General features: G+C 43.1%; 1 protein-coding gene across 2 annotated transcripts in view; it reads left to right on the forward strand.

The window, feature by feature from the left end:
* The first annotated feature begins 5604 nt into the window (after window positions 1–5604).
* Deptor (DEP domain containing MTOR interacting protein) overlaps window positions 5605–20911 on the forward strand; it is a 140936-nt gene continuing 125629 nt past the window's right edge. For both annotated transcript variants that reach the window (XM_028765341.1, XM_028765345.1), the window contains exon 1: window positions 5605–5849. In XM_028765341.1, coding sequence (XP_028621174.1) covers window positions 5728–5849 — 122 coding nt within the window. In that variant the 5' untranslated portion in view covers window positions 5605–5727. The remainder of the gene's footprint in view (window positions 5850–20911) is intronic.

A 20911-nucleotide genomic window follows, 5' to 3' on the forward strand; every position in this document is an offset into this window, starting at 1 on the left:
GCAGCAAGCCTCTGAGACAACAATTAAAGTTACTTTTACACATGAACATAAACATAAACACAAAAAGTAAATAAATGTAAAAAATAATCCCAATAAATAAATTAATTAAATAACACACCAGCCAGACACACACACACTTTAACATAGCTGTAGTCTTTGTGCATGCTACAGCCACTACATGCAAATAGCAAATAGAGCCATTTACTCCAAAAGGCAAACCTTTGCTGATTAAGACTGGAACAGTACAAGGTACAGTTTTTTATCAATACATATAATAATCACATTCCTGACCATTCTGTATTATGTTAAAATTTCTCAAAACCTGTCTCCTAAAAAAGACAGTTGAGATTTAGGATAATCCAGTTCTTTGAGAGTTATTGTCCTAAGGAAATGTTACATTAGCATACCTAGTACCAGGTCACTAAAAGCCAGTATCACCTCCAGTAAATATATTACACTATAAACATTCCCAATAACCTCTGGGAGGTAACGATTTCTCCATAGTATTTAGTGTAATTGCAAAAGTAATCAGTAGATGGCAGCACAAACCAATGTTAAATTATCTGAGGCCTTAAGGAGGATTGAATTGGAGAAAACAGCTTCTTTTGTAATGTTTTCTTACAAAAAGACAAAAGCAACACAATACAACATTACAGCGAGTATGAATTACAAAGTCATGAATGTCTTATTTCTCACTATCTTTACAATTAGTTTTTACTTCTTGTCATTTTTTTGTTTGTTTCTCATCAAATAACAGTTTTCAGATCTCCTGTAGGAGCTTGTTCAGTTAGTTTGTTTTTACAGGGCCAGACATAAAACCGAAGTCCTTAGCCATGTTAGGCAAGTGCTCTGTGACTCACATACACTCCTAGACCTTAAAATTATTTTGTTAAAGACTAGTCCCCTCTTGACAATTCTAGCAACAAAAATATTTGGATAGGAATAAAACACCACCCTAAATGGGATGTTTCCATCAAATTCCTCTCTTCAGAGCTCAGGGAACCCTGGAGAAGAGAAGGCAGAAAGGGTATTAGCACCAAAGGGGATGGAGGATACCAGGAAAACAATGCTATCTAGATCAATAGGAGCAAAGCTCATATGGACGCACAGAAACTGAGACAGCATGCACAGGGCCTGCAAGGGTCTGTACCCCGTCCTCTGCATTGGACAGGATATTCTAAACCATCAGCTTTTTCCATTCACAAAACCAATAACAAGTATAATGGCTAAGGAACTAATGCACTGGGCACCAAGGCTGAGAACCTGAGATCAATCCTGGAACCAACATGGTGGAAGGAAAGAACTGACTCTAGCAAGTTTCACACGTACATATCCACTAAAATATAATAAAATATATTTGATTTTATTATTTTATTTTACTTTTGGTTTTTAAACAGAGTATTTCTGTGTAGCCCTGGCTGTCTTGGAACTCAATCGGTAAGCCAAGCTGTCCTCAAATTCACAGAGATCCACCTGCCTCTGCCTCTGCCTCCCAAGGAGGAGTGCTGGGATGAAAGGTATGTGCCACCACTAACTGGTATAAAACATTTTTTTAAAAGAAAATATACATTCCTAGAAGAGTATAACTTATTGTGAAGTAGAGCCCAGGAAGATGACAGAGAGACAGAAGGCATTTCATTAAGATCAAGCAGAAATGAGACAGACAGACTCTTAGAATCAACAGCAATAGTTCTGGTCAGTTTGTTTTTGAGATGGGATATCATGTATATCAGGCTAACCCTTTGAACTTGCTATGTAGCTAAGGTTGACCTTGAATACTGTCTTAGTTTCAGTTTCCATTGCTGTGAAGAAACACTATGATCAAGGTAACTCTTATAAGGGACAATGTTTAATTGGGGCTGGTTTACAGTTTCAGAGGTTCAGCCCATTATCATCATGACAAGAAGCATGCCAGCATCCAGGCAGACATGGTGCTGGAGGAACTAAGAGTTCTACATCTTCTTCCAAAGGAAAACAGGAGACTGTCTTCCAGGCAGCTAAGAGAAGGGTCTTAAAGCTCACCCCAACAGTGATGTGCTTCCTCCAACAAGGTCACACCTACTCAAACAAGACTGCACCTCCTAATAGTGCCACTTCCTGGGCCAACCATATTCAAACCACCACAAATACTGACCTTCCTTCCAGCTTCCAAATGCTGCAGTTTGGGTGTGTGGAACCCATCCCAGGTAACACCTACCCTATCATTAAGCATTATTGCTGACACTATACTTTCACTTTTTTAGTAATTAACTTCATCTCTTCACTTTGTGACTAACCTTTAGGAAGAGTTCACTGTACCAGCACTGCTCAAAATAAGGTTGAGTAGGGAGTGGTCAGGTACCTAAATGAAAGTAGGAGACATACTGTTTGTTACTGAGAGAATTCACTTAGAAACACTCACAGCAATTTTACGGAGTATTTTTGTCTCTTGACTCCTATAAGGCTTGAGCATGTGTTAAGCATGCCTTTTTCATGTAATCTGTCTTGTATTTCATCAAAATGGAGCACTTTGATCACCTGGAAACACAGACATCCAGACCTTCTTCATCCAGACTTTGATATTGGCCTCTAAGTACTAAAACATCCAGAAGGCACTCCCAGGTGAGTCGGGAGATCTGGGAAAGTTGCCTTCACTTCTACTAGTTTCCACCTGTGAGGATTTACAAAAATTTCATTTAATCCACTTAATAACCAGTGAGACTGATACTATATAACCTTTCCCTCTGAGAACAGACAATTTCGAGACGATAATTGGCTTGCAAATGGAAGTCTGTCAGGCTTTTCAGCTCTTCTGAAATCTTGATGTAGGATTAATTGCCACAACAATGCCCTCCTGTCTTCTGTCATCAGCCACAGGCATAGTTTCTTCCGGACCAGTTGTTCCAGGGCAGTGACAACCATTGATGCCTATGTGTCCTTAGCAGGCAGTTCCCCCAAATGTCTCTGTTAGAAGAGTGACTTAAGCAGTGGAGTATGATGTATTCCCTGTATCACATGTAAGCTTAAAGTTTAATATGTAACAGCAAATCAGTTCTCATTTGCTACAGGTATCTACACAGACACACACTCACGCATGAGCCTGCTTATACATTTGAGGGGCTTTCAAGGAAAATATGAAGACACACACATAGGAGAGGCTTTCAAGAAAAAATATCTAACCCCAACAGCCTTTGGAACGTGGAGGCAAGAGAATCAGGAGTTCCAGGCCAGCTTTGGCTACATGAGATATTCTGTATCAAAAAGCTAAAACTAAAGATAAAATTAAAAGTTACTTTCCCTTTCAGATCAGGCATTTTACTAATCTGACATTTTTTAGTTTTAAGTTGTAGTAATTTTTTTTAAAAATCACAAATGTACAAAATTTCATTAAAATGGATCTTCAAAACTTTAATTGAACCATTATTTCATGAATGTCACAGACCATCCCTAGAAAGTAAAAACTACTTTTCAGCTTATCAATAGAAAATTGAAATCCAAAGAGATTTAGTGATTGACAAAATATTATAAACTTGGACAATGATAGGCAAGGACCAATGTTGCATGGTTGACTGAAACACCAGTGCCCACCTCACATCTCAATATTCTGTGTAGTAAGTATACAGTTTAAAGCCTGAGAACTAACAACTGGGTGGTGGTGGCACACGCCTTCAATCCTAGCACTCTTCGGTCAGAGGCAGGCAGACCTCTGAGTTTGAGATCAGCCTAGTCTCCAGAGTGAGTTCCAGGACAGCCAGGCCGGACAGAGAAACCTTACCTCGACAAACCACACAAAAACAAAAACAAAAGACAGACAGCTCATTAAGTCCAGACCATCTCCCTGTCACTTGATGTTTGTACTATCAGAATGGGGCTCTTAGAATCACATTGAATTAAAACCTCTCTCTCTCTCTCTCTCTCTCTCTCTCTCTCTCTCTCTCTCTTAAAATATTGTCTGCTTATTATAAAGTTAGTAAGCTTAAATAAATTCTTCTGGTAAAAGAACGTCCTAAGATACTCTGTTCGAGGGAGTTATTTCCTGTCTGGAATGTGGCTGAGCATATCTTCAGACTCTGTACAATAAGCACTGAAATGCTGCCTAACTCTCTAGTTGTGAAACTTAAGTACACTATTTCACTTTTGTGTTTGGAAGCACTGATACCTAAGAGGGTTCTGTGACGATCCATTAACCGATATTAAAAACGCTCATGGTATCATGTAAAGCATAAAATAAATGTTCAATCATTTTTGTAATGCTCCAGTGAGCCTTAGAAGTCCTCTCTGAGTGTTAGAAAAGACTAGTGTGCATTACCTTTGGGAAAAAAATAGAGGAGAGTTTATAGTCTCAGCACTTGAGAGGCTAAAGCAGGGGATCATGGGTTTGATGCCAGCCTGGGCTATACAGCAAGATTCTATCCAGAACAGTAGTTTTGTTTGCCAGAGAGTGGACCTTTGCAAAGTGTGAAATGTTCTATTTTTGTGACACAAGCAGGGTCAGAGCCTAGTGTTCAGGAATGTCATGTAACATTCACCGCAGCATATGTTCTGTTATATATTGAGGCTTCCTGAAGATTGGAACAGTTATCATAGACACAAGTCCCTGTATCTTCCAAAAGGGAAATCCAAAGATACTTCATCAAACTTACATGACCGTGGAAGACCTCTCAATCAAGTTATATGGAAGTTTACAAACTAAAAATGAAGAGACATGATGATGACTTTTAATGAACATTCTAGACCAGCTCAGCCATTTAAATGTGTTTAACCCACACTCACACACTTATAAAGGTTTATTGTATTGCTCGCTTTTGTCAGTTGAGCTGTTTTTGTTTTATAAAACAAGGTTATCTTTTTATCCCAGTCTGGTTCAGACTCATGGTCCTCCTGCTCCATCCTCTGGAGCTGGGAACACAGGTGTGTCATCACGCCTGCCAAGATACAATTGTTTTAAAACACAACCTAAAATTGAGAATGATCCTGCCAGCTTGCCTGAGACAAATGACCTCAGTCGTCAAAACTGCCTGCCCGATGTAAATGGAAAATAATGCTCTGATCATGATATGGGAAAAATAAGAAGGTGATAGTTTATCTAAGACATCTGTAATGCAGCAGGTGTGGACAGTGATAGCTACAATTAGTGTAAAGAAAGGATTAAGAGCATTTAGGTGGGAAATCGAAGTAATGAAGGCAGGTTCTTAGACTTTTTGAACCCCAGGCCAGGATGCTTTACTGAGTCCACCATAAGGTAGTAAGTACTAGATGATCTGCAGGGAAAGGGGTCAGGAAGCCTGAAATGCCCTTCAACAAAATCCTCGATTTCTCGCTCTCTCTTTCCTTTTTTAAGTAAACCGTTCTCATTTTTATTCTCTACAACTCTGAAATGGAAAAATAGAGAAAAACTGCAAAATTCCCTAGCATGAGGAAAAAAGGAAATATAAAAGGGAAGAGATGCTCAACATGCAGAAACACAGGGTTCGGTGCCCCGCCCCGATGTTTATATTTTTCTCCTTGTCCCCGCCCCCCGACCATGAGAGAGCCCAGGCCACGCCCCCATGCCGAAGTTCCAGGGCCGGACTCGCAGACCTCTTCAGCTTACCCGCAGGGATTCCCTCACCAGCCAATCGCGTCTGAGCCACGGGACCGCCCAGAACAAAGATGGCCGGGGCGGCCTCGGTGAGGGCACACTGATCCAAACGCCAGGCGCACCCGCCGGGACAGCAAAGACAGAGTGGCAACCGAGCGGCTGAGAGCATGGAGGAGGGCAGCAGCGGCAGCAGTGGTGGCAGCGACAGCAACGCCGGCGGGAGTGGCGGGGCGCAGCAGAGAGAGCTGGAACGCATGGCTGAAGTCCTAGTTACCGGAGAGCAGCTCCGGTAAGGAAAGGCACTCAGTTGGTGGGCTCCCGGTTGCACTATGCCTGCCGCGGTCCGGAGCACACACGCGAGCTGGCTCGGGGCAGGCGTGTCGCGCAGGGCGTAGGGACAGTTGCAAGCGAGTGGGATGGTTGGTTCGCGCCGCGCGGGTGCCTGGCTACTGCAGCCCGGAGGCTGGCAGCTTCAACGAGGCTGCGGGGACCGATGCCGGGAACGCGCGGTGCAGGCTGCGCCCTAGCTGGGTTGCTGCAGCCATGCGTCCCGCCGACTCGCCACCACTCAGTACGCGCAAACCCCTTGCCAGGTGTCCCTGATGACTGCCTAGCCTGCTCACTCCAAAGAGAAGAGATATCGGGTGGGACCCAAGCCCCTGCACTTTCAGATAAAAGGCGCCAGCTCCCATGATTGCCTTCGGTTCAGCTTTCTTTTTTGCTAGCAAGGCATGCTTCCCTTCTTTGATCCTCAGTTTACTTTTATGTAAAACCTGGCGGATATCTGCGAGTTCAGAGAAGGGTCGCTTCTCTTCCAGAACCTTTCCCAGCTCTTTACCTATCCCTTAATTGGCACACTGTCAGGTGTCACTTGGATCCGCAAGGGGGCGTGAAAGTACCTTGTTTAGTGGCCACGTTTGGGACCCTGGTGTTGGCCCATCGCCACGCACTTTTCCTAGAATTATCACTTGCCATCTCACAAATCCAGGAACAAGCACTTACCCCAGGCCTCCTTTGACATTCCCATCGCTTCCTGTTCCTTTTTCTTGGGCATATGCTTAAGACTTGTGCTTCTACAGCTGCCGATATTGGGGGTTGTAAATCAGACTGCCACTTAAAAATGAATCCAGCTCTGCGGAAACTTAAACCATGAGCCGGGTCCCACCTGAAAGAGGTGTGCTAGTTCCCTCTAGTTCTTGGCTTGATTTTTTTTCCGGCTTATTTCAGTTTCTAGATGGCTGTTTCAAGACTTGAAGGAGAGTATGACAAAAGTCCCTGAAGGTCTGTAAAGCACTCGGGCTTTGCAGGGCTCAGTTTGAGAAAGTAGCTGTTGGCAGTCAGGATGGTAGAGTCCAGTGTGACCGAAGGAAAATCACGCATTTCAGTTCCTCGTTGAATCTCAAGTGTGTGGCCGAAATTGAAGGGAATTAAAAACCTGTTTTCCTTCATCAAGGGTATTTTGTAATCGAGATGAAGTAAAGTTTTTCTGATTTAATCTGACTTTCTTAATAGTTTATTGCTTTGTTCTTCACTATATTGATTGCTGTTTGAAAAGGCTTCGCTTGGGTGAGATTCCTTGCTTTTTATTTCTTTTACAAACATCATTATGTCTCCAAATCACTTTCTCCTTCCCGATACTGCTTCTGTAATGCACCTTCTCCAGCCTGCCCAGAGCGCTCGCAGACTTTCTCACCACAAATCTTAAGACCTGGGAGTTCAACCCAGGCTTGATTTTCTGTTCTCCACCGTGAAGCCAAGTTACCCGTCTCTGTTTTGAGAAAGGCTTTGAGCCTGACAGAATCCTGACTTTACCCTTGACTTAGTTAGTGTAGGGCCTTGGAGGAGGATGAGTAACAATACATTTTACCTGGTAGTGTTGTTATGAGGATTATGTGGAGTTAGCGTGTACACCTGTGGTTGCTGATAACACACCGTATGATCACTAGCCAGAGTAGCCGTGTTTGGATAAATCTGCTTGTCTGAGCTGTTTCCTCATCTGTAAAGTGGGCATGAAGATTAGAGAATTTCATGGGGTGCTTCTGAGAGTCTGACTTCAGGGCTTCCTTATTAGTTAGCAATCTGCAAAGGCTTGCTGGAATTAATGGGTACTCTTGGTCTCTCCGAATCACCACTTTTGACTTCCAGCCTAGTAAGATGTGTCCAGAGGGATTGTGTGTTGTGAAGGGCAGAAGATGTAAGACCAGGCTGCCCAAGTTTTTTCTTCCTTCTGCCTCTGCCATGTGTTACTTCTGCGACTTTGGGACAATTGACTTACTCTTTTGCCTCAGTTTTTTGTTTATAGAAGGGAGATTTAAAAGACAATTCACTTTCCGTTTTGAGAAGGCTGAGATGTTACATCCAAATTTGAGTATGATGGTATGCACCTGCAATCCCAGCATTTGGGAGGCAGGGACTGGAGAATTACAAGTTTGTGGTTAGCCTGACCTACATAGTAAGTACTAGGCTAGCAAAGGCCCTGTTTGTTTGTTTTTTGTTTTGTTTTTTAAGTCTGAGCAAATATTAACCATTTAAATTTGATTTGAATTTCACTTTTTGTTTCAGTTATTTTAAAGCAAATTTTAAAATCTTATTGTATGTGGGGGAGGGCAGGGGTTATGTGTGCCAATGTAAAGGTCAAAGGACAAATTTCAGGAGCTGATTCTCTCCTTCCATGTTGACATGCGTTCCAGAATCAAATTCAGGTTGCCAGGAGTTCACAGCAAGCACCTGTAACTCTGGAGCCATCCCTCAGGCCCAGCACAGTGGCTCATGTCTGTAATCCCAGCACCCCCAGGGTTAGAGGGAGAGAGGTTAGGCGTTAAAAGTCATCTTGGCTACATAGTGAGTCTGAGGCCAGCCTGGGTGGGCTTGTGGGATTCAGTCTCAAAACAACAACAACAAAACAAAGTTACATAATACTTAAATTTTTGGTAACTGGAGTGGCCATATGCCTGGTGTTAGGTGTCTGGTTAGCCTCATTGTTCTAGCCAGAATGGATTTTTCTATTCTAACTGTGTTCATCTTGTATGATTCCTGACATTTAGTGATAAGCAGGCTTTCTGCCTCTGATTGCTTCACACCACCACAGGTTACTACTGCCCTGGCTTACATTTCCATGGTTTCTGAATCATCACAGTGAACTGTAGGTGATTGAAAAAAAAAATGGGGAAATTCAAGCCTAGCGTGTAAAAGAAGTTTCACTTCCAGCTTGAGTTATGTCCAACTTCTTTTCTACTTTTTAGAGATTGGGTCATACTCTATGTAGCCTACTCTGGCCTAGAACTCATGGCAGTCCTTCTGCCTCAGCCTCCCAAGTAAAAGCAATATAGCTACGGAGCTACCACACCTAGCCCCTCTTTTCTGTTTTTGTAGTGTGTTCTCTTGAGGAAAGCCAATGAACCCCAGGACTCTTGCTCTTTTTTTCCCCCCACAGAATGGGGAGCTAGTATCCTCCAGTGTCTGATTGCAGAATCAGACAAAGTGGGCTCCAAGCTGGAAAGTGCTCAGTACACTAAAGCAGTGAGCGTGGAGGAATGCTCTGACCCTTGTCGGCTCCATGGACCTGGCATGCTGCATGGGGCTGACACTTTTTTGCAGTTGGGTGCATAAAGGCAACAGAAGTCACCACATACATAGTCTCTTTCTTTTCTGGTAGGAGCTGTTCCTAATTCTCTTCACGTTCCTCCCTCATCTTAAAAGAGTTTGCTTCCCTTCCCAGAACTTTTTTCAAAAAAAAAAAAAAAGAAAGAAAAAGAAAAAAAGAAAAATACCCAAAACAACAACAAAAAAATCAGAATTTCGTACAAGCATGTAATCTGTATTGACTGAACCCATCTCTACTTCTCTTAACTCCCCATAGGTTTCCCATTTGCTTATTTATTTATTCATTTTTAAGATTTTTTTTTGTTTTATATATGTGAGTACACTGTAGCTATTGTCAGACACACCAGAAGAGGGCATCAGATCCCATTACAGATGGTTGTGAGCCACCATATGGTTGCTGGGAATTAAACTCGGGACCTCTAGAAGAGCAGTCATTGCTTTTAACCACTGAGCCATCCCTCCAGCCCTCTTTTCTTTTTTTTTTTCTTCATGACTTCATGTATTCTTTTTAAAACTTAGTCCACTGAATTGCCAGTATTTGCATGAGCAAATCTACTGGAGCATGGGTAATTTCCCAGGGGCTGCATCACTGAAGAAAACTGATTCTCCCTCTCCTGTCACATCTGGAAGAGCCTCTTTAGCCACAGTCATCCTCTTTCTCTGGCCTTTACATCTTTCTGCCCCCTCTTCCACCATAATACCCGAACCATGGAAGTAGGGGGCATGATACAGACGTCTCACTTATGCCGAGTATTCCCAGTCTCTTGCTCTCTGCACATGGACCAGTTTTGATCACCATCTACTGTCTAAGCACTGATAAGGGCTGAGAACCGCATTGCTCTATAGGTATTAAGATGAGTTGGGTATTTCGATACTATGTCTTTTTAGCAGGATAATTATAGAAGGTTCTTCCTAGGGTTTATAACCTACCCACCCTGTTCTCGGCCCAAGCACCAGGCTTGAGTTCTGTTGGTGGATCATCTTGCCCAATTATTTTTCATGGTTTTGCATCTTAAACAACAACAACAAAAATGCATTAGTGTCTCTAACACGTCCTATTGCCTTTACTTTATAAATGAGAGCACTGAACACTTGAGGTAACTGGCTACAGGCTCTTCTGTCAAGAAGTGGTAGAGTTGAGAATCTGAGTCCTTAACACAGTTTGCCAACCCACAGTTGATTGCCGTTCCTGACTAGTGATGAGGAGGATCAAAAAACAGGTTTTTTAGGGCTCAGGTCCCTCAGTAGGAAGAACATTTACTGTCCAAACATCAGGACCTTAGTTCAGATCTTTAGTATCTGTAGCTAGATGTGGCGGCATGCAAACCTATAACCTCGGTGCCATTGTGATAGATACAGGAGGATCATTGAAGATTACTGGGTGCCACCTTAGCTTAGTTTAGTGAGAGACACCGTCTCAAAGGAATAAAGTGAGAACATACCAGATAATACTCCTCTGGTCCTGCATGTGCCTGCACCACACACACATATTTCACACAAAAATTATGAATATCACATTAAGACATTTTTAAAGAGTTCTGTATCCGAGACTGTCACATTCTTGTACAACAACTTTTGCCAACAAAAAGTAGAACAATTGTTTTGTCTGTGAACATCTAACTTATCCCTGGAAGTATTCATGTTTTTGATAAGACAGATGGCTTGCTTTCCTCCCTCTGGTATCAAACTGAGTCTTCCATGCCACGTGGTTTTGAAAGCCTGCTTTGGACTGCAAAGATTGGTTCTACTGCCCATGAGCTTGGAAAGTGTAGAGAGGAATTACCACTGTCCTGAGGAACACGTAAGAAAGCAAGGAAGATGTAGCAAGCTTTTCTATTATTCTCTTCTACCTGGGCAAGCATGTACCATCACTAATGGCGGCTTTTGTAATGTGATTCACCACATGGTGAGCTTTAGCCAAGTTGGAGGCAATTGTAGATTTTTTAAATTTTTTATTTATTTTTATTTTATTATTATTATTATTATTATTATTTGGTTTGTTTTTTTTTTCCAGACAGGGTTTCTCTGTGTAGCCCCGGCTGTCCTGGAACTCACTCTGTAGTGAAGGCTAGCCTCGAACTCTCAAACTCAGAAATCCTCCTGCCTCTGCCTCCCAAGTGCTGGGATTAAAGGCGTGTGCCACTCTCCCCCCCCCCTTGTAGATTTTTTTAAACTGTGTAATATTGTTACCATTTTTCTGTAACAGATTGCTTTCCAAAACTCTTTCCACTGTGGTGTTGCCTTTACACACACACACACACACACACACACACACACACACACCTCACTAAACACTGAATGGTTCTACGTTTGCTTTCTCTTACTTGTTTCTTTGTTTGAGAAAGACTCCCACCAAGTACTCCAGACTGACTATAATCTTCTCCACTTACCTCCAGGGTCCTGGGACACCTGGTTTGCTATGTACAAAAAGATAGAGCCAGAGAGATCTCTCAGATAGCTCAAATAAGAGAAATGGGAATTAGATACACAGACTAGGGAAAAGAGAAATGATGGTGGCCTAGGGTTATCATCAGCCATGACCCTGCTCATTGTCCACCAGGAACCAGCCTGAGATGTCACTTAGATTCTCTAGTAGCACCTTCAGATATAACTAGAACCCACCAAAGACACATATATGGGTATCACAAAGACATGCAAGATGGCTCCTGAGAATCCCATAGGCATGTAGGCATGGTCTAAGGACCTTCCAAGTCTGTTGAATTTGGAACCCAAGGACCTTGCAGTTTCCTTAGAAACTGATCCCAGAGGAGCCCTTACAGGTGACCATAAGATCCAGTTCCAGATTATTTAACGCCTCTTGCTTCTGAGGGCACCTACCGTCATGTGCACGCCCCTACACATAAAGACATATACATTCACATACGTTTTTAAAATTAATTTATTAAAATAAATCTTAAAAAAACAACAACAATTGGACATAACTCACTAAGTAGGAAAGCTGAGAAACACTGAGACTGTTATTCTAAGTCCAAGTGCTGGAAGTCTAGAAGATGCTAACAAGCATTCTGTTCTGTTTTCCTGTAGCCTGTTGGCCTAGAACTTATTTTCCTGGCTCAGCCTCCTGGGATCATGCCCCCTGGACATTTGGGGTAAGGAAGGACGTAAGGAAGGCATCCTTCTGGAACAGAGAAGATAACTGCTAGGGGAACTCTTGCAGGGCAAAGGGGCAAAGAGAAATTCAGCTCGCAGCCCATAAACCTAGGATCTACACTATGGGAAAGCAGCGCAAGTTCTGAGGGGAAACCCGCGTGTTCTAGGCTACTCTGACATTGAAGTCATGGGCTTACAAGTTTGTGGCCATCCTTGGCACAGTTGAAATATCTTCCTGGAACTTTGAGAGGAATTTGGGACAAGATGGATTGTAATTGAAGTATTGGAGGGGAGCAGATATGTACTTTTTTTAAAAAAATTTTTTTATGATGTCCTGTTTATGTTTTTTTCTTTTTTTGCCTCTGTGTATGTATGTGTGTGTGTGTGAATATTTACATGTGTGTGATGCATGTACACATGTGTGTGGATGTGGGAAGGGGGGACCCAAAGTTGACATCTCCGTGTCTTTCTCAATCTCCACTTTATAGAGGCAGAGTCTCTCACTGACCCCACAATTTGTCCTTTCAGCTAGTCTAACCAGCCAAGCACGCTTCAGGGATGTCCTCTCTCTGCTTTACAAGGGTCCTATGCCGCCTGACATTGTACGTAGCTTCCAGAGATCTGAGCTTCATTCCTTATGCTTGCCACGGAAGTACCCTATCGATCCTCTGAGCTATGGCTGCAGAAACCTGGCCCCTCACCCAGCGCAAGTCTATGTTTTTCTAGCTGGCTTGTAAGGAGCTGGGTATCTGAACACTGAACAACACAGCCATTTACTGAGTGAGAAAGGACAGCAAAATATCAAGTCCTAGTGTGTGCATTGTGTGTATATAGTTATGTCTTTGGCTCCTTGTAATTGTTCAGTTATCTCTATTCTAACACGGAAGGGTCCAAGGCAAGAGCAGCTTTTCACAGCTGTAGATTATACGAATGAAACTTTGGTTTCTCGGATTTAAACGCAGAGCCCTCCCAGTTTCCATTCTGTGGCATTTAACTGTGCTTGTCACATTCGCAAACCGAATTTCCCTGAAGCTGCTACATTGTTTTCGAGTATTCTGCATGTATGCCAGCTGATTGATCAGGACTTTGTGATTCTCCAGAGTTGGAATGACCTAGAACCAAAATTATCTTGGGCTACCTTTTGCCTCTTTACTAGCCGTTCATCACTAACCTCTTTATCTGCCCTAACATCTATTTATCAAGTAAAAAACCTTTGGAATGTTTAAACCTAACAGACTTAGCTTCCACCAACCAAGAAGCTAAGAATGTCGTGAGATAGCATCTGAGACCTGTAGCATAGATTTCTCCTCTTTACTGTAACCTGCCAATCTGATGTTCCCACCGATGCACCTGCAGATTCACTGGCTCAAGACTTGTGTTCAGCAACTGGTAGAGCTCATCTGACCTCATAACGAAACACATAATCCAGGGCAACCTGAAGCCACATTCTCTGCCCGTGGTCACTCACCTGTGGGTCATGATAAATCATCTCGTCCCTACCTTTGAGCAAGATATATAGTTTACAGCCATGTACATTTGTGGCAGGGCATAATTTGTATTTAAGTAATTAGTAATACTGACAAAGGGACTATATAAAGACTAATTTTCTTGGATGAGAGGACACTCAGTTTCCTGGGAGGCTTGGTTGGTGTCAGGGTTTATATTCCTGCACAAAACATCATGACCAAGAATCAAATTGGGGAGGAAAGGGATTATTCAGCTTACACTTCCACATTGCTGTTCATCACCAAAGGAAGTCAGGACAGGAACCTAGAGGCAGGAGTTGATGCAGAGGCCATGAAGGACTGCTGCTTAATGGCTTGCTTCCCCTGGCTTGCTCAGCTTGCTTTCTTATAGAACCCAGGACTGCCAACCCAAGGATGGCACCACCCACAATGGGCTTGGTCGTTCCATTTTAATCACTAATTGAGAAAATGCCTTCTTACAGCTGGATCTCATGGAGGCATTTCCTCAAAGGAGGCTTCTTTCTCTGTGATACCTCCAGCGTGTGTCAAGTTGACACACAAAACCAGCCAGTACAGTTGGAATTCCCATTTTTTTTTCCTTTTCCATGCTTTTGTTTCTCTTCTTTGGGCATTAGCTTTGTCTTTTGAAATTCTCCTATGTCACCCAGTGGCCACTGACATTGATGCAGCCTGAATCAAGTCTAACAGCTGTCACTCACCTACACAAGCCCTGAACATTGATCTCTTGGCCCATCTTAACTCTTACACATCGTTGTGACTGTCTGGCCACCTTCCTTATCATGGTGAGGAGGGTGTTGCTCTCCCGTCTACCTTAGCTCAATGAGGATCTCGATTCAGGACAGAGTTGAGGTTGTCCCTACCCACACAAAATAGCTGCTGTACTATAGAACCAGGGCATGTTGGGATAATTATGTCCTCGACAGAAAGGTCATTTGGGTTCAGTGACGACAAACTGGATGTCCCCTCTTCACCTCTATCCACCCAGAGTATGATGTGATTAAGGTAAAATTCAGGGAAAAATACCTAGCAGCGGCATCTATGCAGAGAAGAAAGTAGCTGTAGAAAAGATACAGGATGGGAGAGATTGGCGTGAACTTTTGAACTGCCTGCTTTTAGCACCATGATCCCTGTACAGCTCCCTACTGTGACAGCCTGTCCTGAGGTACCCCCACTCTCCATCACCCCAACCCATACCTGCCTCTGATTTGGAAGATCTGCCATTGAAATCTGTTCAATAAAAGAAGTAAAATAAACCAGAGGTGATAATGCACACCTGTAATCCCAGGACTCCAAAGGCCATAAATTCAAGGCCACCCTGGTTGACATATTAAGTATCAGGGAGGTTGGGGCTGCATTGCATGACTCTCTTTGCTACTCCTCTCCACACCCCAAAACGAGAAAAGCAAAGTTGTCAGCAAAAGGCAGGAGCTTCAAATGGCTTCAGTTCAAGGTGGAAGGACTGATTTGGACCAATTGAATTGTGATAGCTTTCTAAGGAATACTTCTGACCAGCCAAAGGCCCAGCCATGGCTGCCAGTTATCTCTTTGTATAAGTAAAGCTGTATATGGAGTAATTAAGGAGGGAACATGTGGACGCTCTGAAAAAGTTGCCAGTGTACTCTTACTTACATGATCTGCGGGAAGGTCCTGCAGGTCAGCCATTTCAACTTATTTTATCAAGTCCTTCCCTTCCATCTCTATAATTTGAGAATTGAAGATAACCTTTGATACCAAGGGAACATTTTTCTCTCTGTCTTCTTGTTAATAAGATTTAAGCTGCAGTCACGTTGGAACAGAAACCTTGGCACAGACTTTGTACTGAGTCCTCCCAAATGTAATTTAAGAAATGAATCCTGGTAAAAGTGGTTTTATTGTCTGATAATTGTGAGTCTAACCTCTTGGTTTTTTCTTTTATATGAGGTACATGTCTAAAGTGCCCAGGCGTTGCCACTCCGCTGCTGGCAATGCTGCTGTCCTATAAGAAGCTCTATCTTTCTTTTTCTGTGTTTACTACAGAAAGGAAATGATGGAGAAACACCCATGAAATTTAAGGAGTGGGGCTGGGAGCCAGCACATTTGTTGAATGAATGTTCACCATTTGCTGACTTGCACCAACAGTGGCTTCCAGCCAAGAGGCACAGCGCCTGCTTACTGAGGACTTCATTTGTAAGTTATCACTGTATCTTGACACACCAGTTAGGGATAAGAATTAAATAAAAACCTCTAGTCTAGGGCTACGGAGAAGGCTGGCTGGGTAAAGGTGCTTACTTCCAGGTCTGATAGCCAGAGTCTCCAGGACTCACACTGTGGAAGGAAAGAACCAATTCCTGTGGGTTGAACCTCGGATGGTCACATGTGCCCCACCCCCCAGAGAAGTTAATTAAGGAGAAGATGCCGCTGTTCTAGGATGTGAGGATTTATTGAGTCACTGTTTGTCCTGGAACAAAACAGTTGACTAATTTACATGCTTAATGAACCCTAGGGAATCTCCCCCACTCTCTTCCTGTTAGCCTCACTTGGGGTGGTTCTTTTGTTGCTAGGTTATTTATCTTCCTTAAGGGGAACATGCAGGGGCGGAAGTTGGGTTTGGCTACTTATCAGCACTTCTGAAAGAATGCTTATCCAGGGAAGACTTAGAAATTTGTGAGGATTTGGAGATCATCTGGATGTTTCAGTTCTTCCTGACTGGTATTCCATCCTTTGGTATTCTCAGATTTCCTGGTGGAAGCCAGACCACAGAATAAGGCTTAGGAAACGGGGAGTTATCTCCTAAAGCTCCCTCTTCCTGGACCACCTAACTCTCTCACCCAGAGGTGCTTCGGGGACCTCCAGCAGAGGCTGGAGAAAACTTCTCATAACCAGGACTCCTCCCTGTCTTCTTCTTTTCCCTCAATCTCCTCTTCATCCTCCTCTGACAGACCCTTGGTAAGCTCAGGCTGCTGTCAAACTTGTGGTCTTCTTGCCTTAACCTCCCAGGTGCTAGGATTACAGGCCTACGTCGCCCTATGCAATTTCTCAGTTTCTTCTTCGTGAGCTTCTTCTATATGTGTGGACTGTGCAGGGAGGGTCCCCATCTCTGTAATAGTCACACGTACAGAATCTGATTATCATTTAATGAAATGAAAATGTATCATTATCAGTAACTTATAGGAAAGGAAATATTGCTGCTGAATTTCTACTAAAAGCAGTTTGTTTGCTTTTGAAATGGGATCTCACTAGAGATGCCCAGAGTGGCCTCTGTAGCTTACTAACTAGCAATGCTCCCTTGAACTCACAGCCATCCTTCTGCCTCAGCTTACCTAGTACTGTAATTGCGGGGTCAAACCACTACTCCAGAACAGCTTCTGTTTCTTTTTTTGTTTGTTTTTGAGACAGGGTTCATTATGTAGCCCTAGCTGGACCACAGTTTATTATGTAGACCACACTGGCCTCTAACTCCTAGAATCTGCCCATCTTTGCCTCCCGAGTACTGGGATTTAAAAGCATGTGCCACTATGCCTGGCAAGTTTGTGTTTCTTGTAAAACAAAAACCATTGGTGCCACAGAAGTAAGGGCCAGACATTAAATAAATACATCCTTTCATTGATGTCTTTTTTTTTTTTTTAAGTTTGCTAGGGACTGGATGTCCCCGGGCACAAGTATAAACATAAACAAAATCAAATCTAATTCTGCTTGGTGGGGGCAGTCCTTCACATGTGTGCAAGGTCAAAAGGGTGAAACTATCTTACTTTTAACCACCAGCTATATAGATGACAGTTTGTCATTCCATCTTTGTAACTCTAATGACATCCTCCCTCGATTCTAGGAATCGAGTCAAAATACAAATAGATGCTTGTTTAATCCCTAATGGAAAGTGAAATTGCTTTTAGTTTTCAAGTAGTGAGACTCAATCTTCCCCTTTCCTCATGTCAAACCAGAGAACCACTAAGGTTTCTGGCATTGAACTGCTGTGCTTTGCAGTTCATTTGGGGATAGGAACCGAGTGTTTTTATTTAACCGAGTCTCCTTCAGTCTTCAGTTTTTGCATCTACGCAAGACAAAGACACTTGGCAATTCTATCACGAGCCCCTAACACTTATTTCTCTTTTTGTAGGGTAGTCTATCATGCCAGTATGTTGTTGGAGCCGCTAAGTATTTAGTACAAACACGGCCTCCCACTTTAGTGTCAGCTGATGATGGGACATAGTTACGGCATTAATGTTTAGCTTGCCCAGCTTCATGTACTCAGAACAGCTGTTAGAACAGTCAGCACAAATGCTGTCTGAAGAAAACGGGAGGTGTTGTTGCTTATTAACCATTGGCCTGCATAATTGTATCACACTCGCTAGCTGAGAGGAAAATATAAGGGGACCACACTGTTTCTGTACTAATTTTCCTTTCTTTCCTCTTACTCCTGTGATAAATATTTGTGATATACTTAAGAACGTAAGCTAACATTTAAACGGCACGTTATAATTTAGAAAAAGATATACATGCATTCTGTGGGTTCTGTACCTATTGATCCTTAGACTTATTTGCTAAGGAGGATTGTGACCAATCACTCAGATTCCCTGTTGGTTTAACAGTGTTTGGAGATAGTGTCTTATGAATCATGGGGTGGCCTTCGAACTCTCCATATTAGTAGGGATGGATAATCTTGAGCTTCTGATTCCACTGCCTCTACCTGTAGAAGTTATAGTTGTATGAATATACTAAGTAGCACTATTAGGAGTGTGGCCTTGTTGGGGTAGGTGTGGCCTTGTTGGGGTAGGTGTGGCCTTGTTGGGGTAGGTGTGGCCTTGTTGGGGTAGGTGTGGCCTTGTTGGGGTAGGTGTGGCCTTGTTGGAGTAAGTGCATCACTGTGGCGATGGGCTTTGAGGTCTTATGCTTAAACTCTGCCCAGGGTGGAAAAGAGTCTATCCTGGTTGCCTTCAGATAAAGACTCTTGGCTCCTTCTCCAGCAGCACATCTGCCTGGATGCTGCCATGCTTCCTGCCATGATGATAATGGACTGAACCTCTAAAACTGTAAGCCAGTCTCCAGTTAAATACTTTCTTTTATAAAAGCTGCCTTGCTTATGGTGTCTGCCCAGCAATGGAAACTCTAAGACACCGCCATACCCAGTTTGCCATTCGGGAGATTGACCCCCAAGGCTTTATCCATGTTAGAGAAGCACTCTATCCGTTGAGACACATCCCCTGCCCAAGTTCTGCAATACTTACTGTTCTATAAGCGGCTCAGAGTACTTCCTGCCCTTAACCAGTTCACCCAGGCCCTGGACAGGCAAACAGCTACTCAGCTGCTTAAGCTTGCCCACAAGTACAGGCCAGAGACAAAGCAAGAGAAGAAACAAAGGCTACTGGCCCGTGCTGAGAAGAAAGCTGCTGGCAAAGGGGACGTCCCAACTAAGAGACCACCTGTCCTCTGAGCAGGAGTCAATACAGTCACCACCTCGGTGGAGAACAAGAAGGCTCAGCTGGTGGTGATTGCCCATGATGTAGACCCCATTGAGCTGGTGGATTTCCTGCCTGCTCTGTGTCGAAAGATGGAGATGCTCTACTGCATCATCAAAGGAAAGGCCAGGGTCGAGCACCTGGTCCACAGGAAGACATGCCACTGTTACCTCTCACAGGTTAACTCAGAAGACAAGGGTGCTCTGGCTAAGCTGGGGGAAGCTGTTAGAACCAATTACAATGACAGATACAATGAGATCCACTGCTACTGGGAAGGCAGCGTCCTGGGTCCTAAGTCTGTGGCTTGCATTGCCAAGCTGGAAAAGGCAAAGGCTAAAGAACTCGTCACAAAACTGGGTTAAATGTACACTGCTAAGTTTTCTGTACATAAATATAATTACAAAATTATCTTCCAAAACGAAACAACAGCAAATAGGCAGATTAAATTAATAGATACCAACATGTACTGTTCTGATGTGTTATAGATTCAAAACCCTTCACAAGAAAAGTAATATTTAAATCTTTAGGACACTATAAATCAATAATTAAACAAATGTAGATATTTTCGTATTTTCTTGCTGTTTTCAAAGATTGGTCCTAGATTTTTCTTTTATAGCCCTCACACTTTCTTTTTCTTTTTCTTCTTTCTTTCATTGTCTCTCTTGTTTTTTATTTGTTTTGTTGTGTTGCTTTTCAAAGCAAGGTCTTACTATGTAGCCCTGGCTGTCTTGGAAGTATGTAGACCAGACTGGCCTTGAACTCAGAGATCTGTCTACCTCTGCCTCCTGAGTGCTAGGATGAAAGGTGTGCCCCACCATGCCTGGCTAAAGTTCTCCTTCTACTGAATGAATTCTAGGGATTGAACTCATACTGTCAGGCTTGTCAGCAAGTGCCTTTAGCTTCTGAGCCATATCTCAAACTCTATAGGTCACGATTTAGACCCTAAAACCCTATAACAATATGTATCAGATGCAGTATAGTTCCTCCTATCTTGCTGTGTCTAATATTGCTGAGCATCCCAAACTTCTCAGTTTGAGTTGGTCTGCAGTGTTACTGGACCAAGCCTAAAGTGAAGAGCTATTTCCCAGGGCTTTGTGAAGGAAAACCTCTCTAGGCTTTTCCAGGGTTTTGCTCTGGCCTTCAACTCAGATGTGCCACTGTTTATGCTAAGTGGTCAAGTCGCTCCTAAAAGTCTCCAGGTCTTCTGAGCCTGTGTTGATATTCATCTGGGACAGTGATATTTCTGTCACTTGTTGCTTGTGGCAAGCTACTGATGAAAGGGATATTGTGATGCACTTGGCACAGAGAAAAGGCCACTCGAGATGGTAAATAGCCCTTGTATAAGCGGGAAGACAGAATGGGGCTATTCTTCCTCTGAGGTTGCTCTTGCTGGGAGTGATAACAACATCAAAAACATATTTCTTTTCCTGTTGACCTTTAAATCTCAGGACGGGTGATGTAGTAACAGAACTGTCTTTTTCACGTAGCAACCAACAAGACACGGGGTTAGTGACAGCTTTCCTCTGGTTGGTGGATCTGAGTACACCGCAGAACAGGGAAGCCTGGAAGCATTCTTTTTCCTATTTTACCATGAGAAGGATTTTCTGATAAATGCTTTTTACCTTTAATCAGCTTATATATACTGAGACCCTATGAGGCCTGCTTTTGATCACGGTGAACATGATAGCAAGATGTAAGCAATCTAATTCTTGCCCCTG

The sequence above is a fragment of the Grammomys surdaster genome, unplaced genomic scaffold (genome assembly GCF_004785775.1).
Source record: "Grammomys surdaster isolate TR1022 unplaced genomic scaffold, NIH_TR_1.0 63, whole genome shotgun sequence".
NCBI classification, from domain to species: domain Eukaryota; kingdom Metazoa; phylum Chordata; class Mammalia; order Rodentia; family Muridae; genus Grammomys; species Grammomys surdaster.